Source organism: Moschus berezovskii, chromosome 5 (assembly GCF_049115385.1).
Source record: "Moschus berezovskii isolate FMDL1 chromosome 5, NW_MosBer_1.0, whole genome shotgun sequence".
Lineage (NCBI taxonomy): Eukaryota > Metazoa > Chordata > Mammalia > Artiodactyla > Moschidae > Moschus > Moschus berezovskii.
Genome location: NC_142464.1, coordinates 120219438 through 120225437, shown reverse-complemented (window position 1 = coordinate 120225437; position 6000 = coordinate 120219438). Strand labels below are relative to the sequence as shown.

Sequence of the window (6000 nt, the reverse complement as noted above, 5' to 3'; positions counted from 1 at the left end):
AGTTCTTCGGTGTTCAGCCTTCTTTATGGTCCAACTGTCATATCCGTCCATGACTACTGGAAAGGAGGTGTATATGACAGCCGTTTCCTTCTGCTGATATAACTCTTGCCATCCATATGGGCTTCCCTGGTGGATCGTATGGTAAAGAATCTGCCTGCAACAGAGGAGGACTCAGGTTCCATCCTGGGTTGGGAAGTTCCCTGGAGAAGGGAATGGTTACCCATTCCAGTTTTCTTGCATGGACGGAGGAGCCTGGTAAGCTATGGGATCACAAAGAGTCAGACATGACTGAGTGGCTAACACTTTCAGGACTTTCATATACCTCTTAGCATTTAAAAAATTTCTGAGAGTCGTCTTATACACCTGGGAATATTTTCTGTACTGTATTCTGCATTTATGAGGAAGGAAACTGAACTGATACTTCTCTAAACATTCACCTCTGCCTGCGTAGGCAGAGATTAAGCAATCACCTGCCAGATGTCATCATTACAATGAATGCAAGCCTGACAATTTACAGGAAGCTTATCATTCCTTTCCATTCCAGAAACTGGTTATACTTTCCCTCACTACATGTTGAAAACAGCTGAAGCAAGTTGTCCCTGATACTAGTCACCACCTTTCCCTCGGGCCATACACACTGCACTGCAAGTCAGCTCATAATAGAGTCTTTGATTGGAGCTGGTGTTGACTTGGCAATATTAAGAATAGGTAAGTGACACACAGGTATGTCTAGGAAATGGAAGGCTCTTATTTCTCTGGAAATCTTGCACAGAAACATCATGGACCACTATGCACGTCTTACCTCCATATTTCTACTGATGCCGAAAGCTTGGCTTCTCTGTGCACTTGTGCTGAATTGAATCTTGGAGACAGAGTGTTGGGTGAAGTAGAAAAGTAGCTTTATTGCTTTGCCAGGTAAAGGGGGACACAGTAGGCTCACGCCCTCCAAACTGTGTGTCCCAACTTGGGGAACACAGGGAACAGTTTTATAGTGATGTTCAAAGTGGGTGTGACCAGCCTGTGCACGTCTTTCTCGTGAGCTGGCAGTGAGGTTAGTAGGCGTCAACATCATCAACCTTCAGTCTAGCTGGAGTCCACATGCTTACGGCAGCAGCCCATCGTCAGCTGTAAACTCCCACGGAAGGGGTTACAGAATTTGCTAAACAGCTCAAAGGCATTGTTGTGCATGAGGCTTCCCTAGTGGCTCAGTGGTAAAGAACCCTCCTGCCAGTGCAGGAGACATATGTCCGATCCCTGGGTTGGGAAGATTCCCTGGAGAAGGAAATGACAACCCACTCCAATAATCTTGCCTGGGAAATCCCATGGACAGAGGAGCCGGTCAATCTATAGGCCATGGGGTCGCTTGGTGGGGAAATAGGACCTTGCCCCAAGGCTGCTCCTGAGTGTTAGTTTCTCCTGGTCTCACATCCTCTCCCTTCCCCAATAACAACTGTTTGAATCTGCTCTTTGGAACTCAGGGAAGGTCAGGGTGGCTAAATGAAGGCTATTTCCTATCAACAAAGAAATAGAGGACATGAAAGGCCTTGTGCCTAAAAGCCCCAGGGGGCCCTGCGCAGTGTCACTACTGCAGCAAACTATAGTCTTCGCATTATCTAAACTATGTCTTTTCCAAAGATAATCTAAGGAACATAACTACTCTATATTTAGACACTTTTGTAGTTGTGGTGCGGCCTACGTTCTTCCTTGTCACCTTTGGCTCCTGTTCAGAGGTTAATAGCACAGGTTAGGCGCTTAGTGTGTTGATGTAAACCGATGACAGAAACTGCTTTTCAGTGCAAGGTTAAGTACAGGTTCTAGGGTGCGAAAGAGATTAAATTCCTGATTTCCCACTCACCACCTCTATGACCTTGGACAAATAATAACTCTAAACAGTATTTTCCTTTTCCCATCAAGTGGGAAAAATGGTAGAACCTTCCACATGTAGTAGTTGTGAGGCTTACACATGACAATTCTCAAGTGAAGCACTTAAGTACCTGGTACATGTTAAGACCTCAGTGCATTTTTAAAATTTTATTTATTTATTTGTCTCTACCAGTTCTTAGTTTCGGCGCTCAGGATTTAGTTGCAGTGCAGGAACTCAGAGTGGTGGCATGTGGGATCTAGTTCCCTGACTAGGGATCGAACCTGTGTGCCCTGCACTGGGAGCACAGAGTCTTAGCCAGTGGACCACCAGGGAAGTCCTGACCACAGTGCATCTTTTTTTTTTTTAACTGAAAAATAATTGCTTTACAGAATTTTGTTGTTTTCTGTCAAACCTCAACACGAATCAGCCATAGGTATACATATATCGTCTCCCTTTTGAACCTCCCTCCCTTCTTCCTTCCCACCCCACCCCTCTAGATTGATACAGAGACCCCATTTGAGTTTCCTGAGCCATACGGCAAATTCCTGTCAGTATATCTTGATTATTGTTTTCTTCTCTTTACTTCCACCTATACCTTTTATCTTTCTTTAATCCTTCCCCCACTCCGCGTTTCCTCATCTTTTAATGTCTGTTCTATCTTTTATGCTTCTTCTTCTCCTCTGCTCTTCTGTTCTCCTGTGCCTTTGTATATGTCCCAGCATTTCTTTTTCTCACGTGCAAGGCATCCGTAAACCTCCTCTAGGGGAGAGAGCGCCACACCTTGAAAAAAAGGCTAGAGAAAGCAGCACCAGCATTGTGATCTGTTGCCTTCTTTGAGTCAAGAATGTGTTCCAGAAATGCAAAGTTGAAGTTCTAGAGATGGACACAGACTCACTGTGAGGACAGAGGGCCACCAGACAGGAAAATGCCCAGTGTGGTAGATAAGCCCCAACTCTTAGCAGCTAGCTGCACTTTATTATTTATTTTTTAATTTATTTGTGGCTGTGCTGGGTCTTGGTTGGGGAGCAGGGGCTTTCTCTAGTTGCGGCGAGTGGGGGCTACCCTCCAGTTGCGGAGCAGGGGCTTCTCATTGTGGTGGCTTCTCTTCTGGCAGAGCGTGGGCTCTAGGGCACTCGGGCTTCAGTGGCTGGGGCTCCAGGGCTTAGTGGCGCCATGATATGTGGGATCTTCCCCTACCAGGGATCACAGCCTTGTCCCCTGTACTGGCAGGTAGATTCTTAACCCGTGGACCACCAGGGAAGTCCAGGGCAGCCTAACCTTGGTGAAGAGGGTCCTGTGTCTATGTCCTCTAGGAAGTGCCACAATGACGTGCTGGTCTAAGGAAGAGAACTCAGCTAGAACTCACTGGAATGGCTTCCTAGTGACAGACTGGGAGAGACCCACGCCAGAAGATGGGACTGTGCGGTGGGAGATGAACGCACAGGTCTCTGGCACAGGTACAGGAAGCATCTATGTGTCTGGGTGGTAGCGCGGGCTTCTGAGAAACTGAACATAGCTCTGCAACGGTGGATCTAAAGATGATCGATATTAATTAAACTGAAACCTTAAAAAAAAACCTAAAACCCTTAATTTTGTTTTTCAAATACAAAAATTGAAAACAAATTCGTTGCTAAAATTTTGAGGAACAAAAATAGCTCTCCTCGCCTCTGATCAGTCATAGTCCCACCACCAAAAGCCAGTGCCAATATTTTGATACACAGCATTTCCTCTTATCCCCTTTCGAAGTGTAGTGAAGTTGTTCAGTTGTGTCCGACTCTTTGCGACCCCAGGGACTGTAGCCTACTGGGTTTCTCTGTCCATGGGATTTTTTAGGCAAGAATACTGGAGTGGGTTGCCATTTCCTTTTCCAATCCCCTTTCTAAGGTATTTAAAAATATAGTTGCTGTAAGGTTGTTTGTCATATAGTCATTTCTGTATTCTGACATCAAAAGTAAACATGCTCATTCAAAACACTGGAAAGAACAGAAACATATAAAGGAGGGAGAGAATCATCTGTAACTGTGTCTCTCAGAGGAGACTTAATAAGACTCTGTGCCATTTATTTGCAGTCCTTTTTATGCATTTTTATAAGCTTGGTGTGGATCATGTGCAATTTTGATCATATTGTTTTCAGTTAACCTTTTATCGTACCTACTTCTACAAGGTCATTAAAAACACTGTCCCTTCCCTCAAGGAAGCTTCCGTTCCTACTAGAAAAATAGATGTGGACCCAAGGGCAGTGTAATCAGAGTAGTCAGGGGCAGGGCATATCAGAATATAGTTTTGGGGTAATCATAAATAGAAGGTTGAAAAGTGGAAGTACTGATGGGTTTTATTTTCTTGGGCTCCAAAATCACTGCTGATGGAGACTGCAGCCATGAAATTAAAAGATGCTTGCTCCTTATAAGGAAAGCTATGACAAACCTGGACCACGTGTTAAAAAACAGAGACATCACTTTGTTGACAAAGGTCCATATAGTCAGACCTATGATTTTTCCAATAGTCATGTACGAACGTGAGAGTTGGACCATAAAGAAGGCTGACTGCCAAAGAATTATAATGCCTTCAAACAGTGCTGCTGAAGAAGGCTCTTGAGAGTCCCTTGGACAGTAAAGAGATCAAACCAGTCAACCCTAAAGGAAATCAACCCTGAATATTCACTAGAAGGACTGATGCTGAGGTTGAAGCTCTAATACTTTGGTGACCTGACATGAAGAACTGATTCATTGGAAAAGACCTTGATGCTAGGAAAGATTGAGGGAAGGAGAAGAGGGAGGTAGAGGATGAGACGGTTAGATAGCATCACCGACTCAGTGGACAAGAATCTGAGCAAACTCTGGGAGATAGAGGACAGCGTAGTCTGGCAGGACACAGTCCATGGGGGTGCAAAGAGCTAGACACAACTTAGCAACTAAGCAACAACATAAAATGGCTCTTCCTGAAACTAGAACTGTTGCTACTGATTTAAACAATCCAACATGCTAGTATATTTAATGATTTAAAACCCTCTTAAAATGCATAATTATTGACAGATTTTCATAACTATAAGGAAAACAGGTGAACATAGCAAAATATTAAAACTGTACCAAACGGTATGGATATATTTGAAAAACATTTAACTGTTTCTCATCCTAGGAGCCCTGCTTACAAATTTTTGCTGTCTTAGTCTAGAAACACATACTATATTTTTTAAAAAAAAACAACAAAGGAGAACATATTTAACAAAATGTTCTCTCCATTGTTTTTTTCCTCTTAACTTGGAACACCTTGCTTTCATCCCGTAGCAGCAATTATAGATCCATCTTATAGTGTTTAGCAGGTGCGTATTTATTTGTCTATTGAATGAATGTACTATAATTTATCACCTATCCAGGATTCCACTGAGAGACATCCAGTTGTTTCCCATTATTTTTCTCATTGTGCAAAAGCGTCTATTATACCTTTTATGACAAGCTTTACTTTCTGTAGAGTTAAAGGCTGAATTGTGCTCCCTTCAAATTCATATATTGAAGTCCTAACCCTCAGTATCTCGGTGACTGTATTCTGAGATAGGGCCTTTAAAGAGGTGATTAAGTTAAAATGAGGTGGTTAGGGTGGACCCTAGCGCAATCTTACTGGTGTCCTTGATTAGGGCATAGACGCCAGACTTGCCTAGGCATAGAGCAAAAGCCATGCGAGGACACTGGGAGAAAGTGGCCATTTGCAAGCCAAGGAGAGAGGCCTCGGAAGACATCGAACCTGCTGACGCCTCGATGCTGGACTTCCAGAACGGTGAGAAACAAAGTTTCTGCTGTTAAGTCTGTCATATTTACTTTTGACCACCCCAGCAAAAGAATACACACAATCACTCATCTCTATTTAGTAAAAATTAATGCTAAAGCTGAAACTGCAATACTTTGGCCACCTCATGCGACGAGTTGACTCACTGGAAAAGACTCTGATGCTGGGAAAGGTTGGGGGCGGGAGGAGAAGGGGACGACGGAGAATGAGATGGCTGGATGGCATCACCGACTCTGTGGACATGAGTTTGAGTGTACTCCGGGAGTTGGTGATGGACAGGGAGGCCTGGCGTGCTGTGATTCATGGGGTCGCGGAGAGTCGGACACGACTGAGCGACTGAACTGAACTGAACTGAA

The 6000-nt window shown here is 44.0% G+C and overlaps 1 protein-coding gene across 5 annotated transcripts in view; it reads left to right on the top strand.

The window, feature by feature from the left end:
* The first annotated feature begins 556 nt into the window (after positions 1-556).
* FBXL5 (F-box and leucine rich repeat protein 5) overlaps positions 557-6000 on the top strand; it is a 57225-nt gene continuing 51781 nt past the window's right edge. The window contains exons 1-3 of one of the 5 annotated variants that reach the window (XM_088836520.1): positions 557-708; positions 3178-3321; positions 5496-5635. In XM_088836520.1, the coding sequence (XP_088692646.1) occupies positions 3189-3321; positions 5496-5635 (273 nt within the window). In that variant the 5' untranslated portion in view covers positions 557-708; positions 3178-3188. Of the gene's footprint in view, positions 709-3094; positions 3322-5495; positions 5636-6000 lie in introns of those variants that run through there. The other 4 variants (XM_088836518.1, XM_088836519.1, XM_088836523.1 and 1 more) reach the window with 4 other exon arrangements.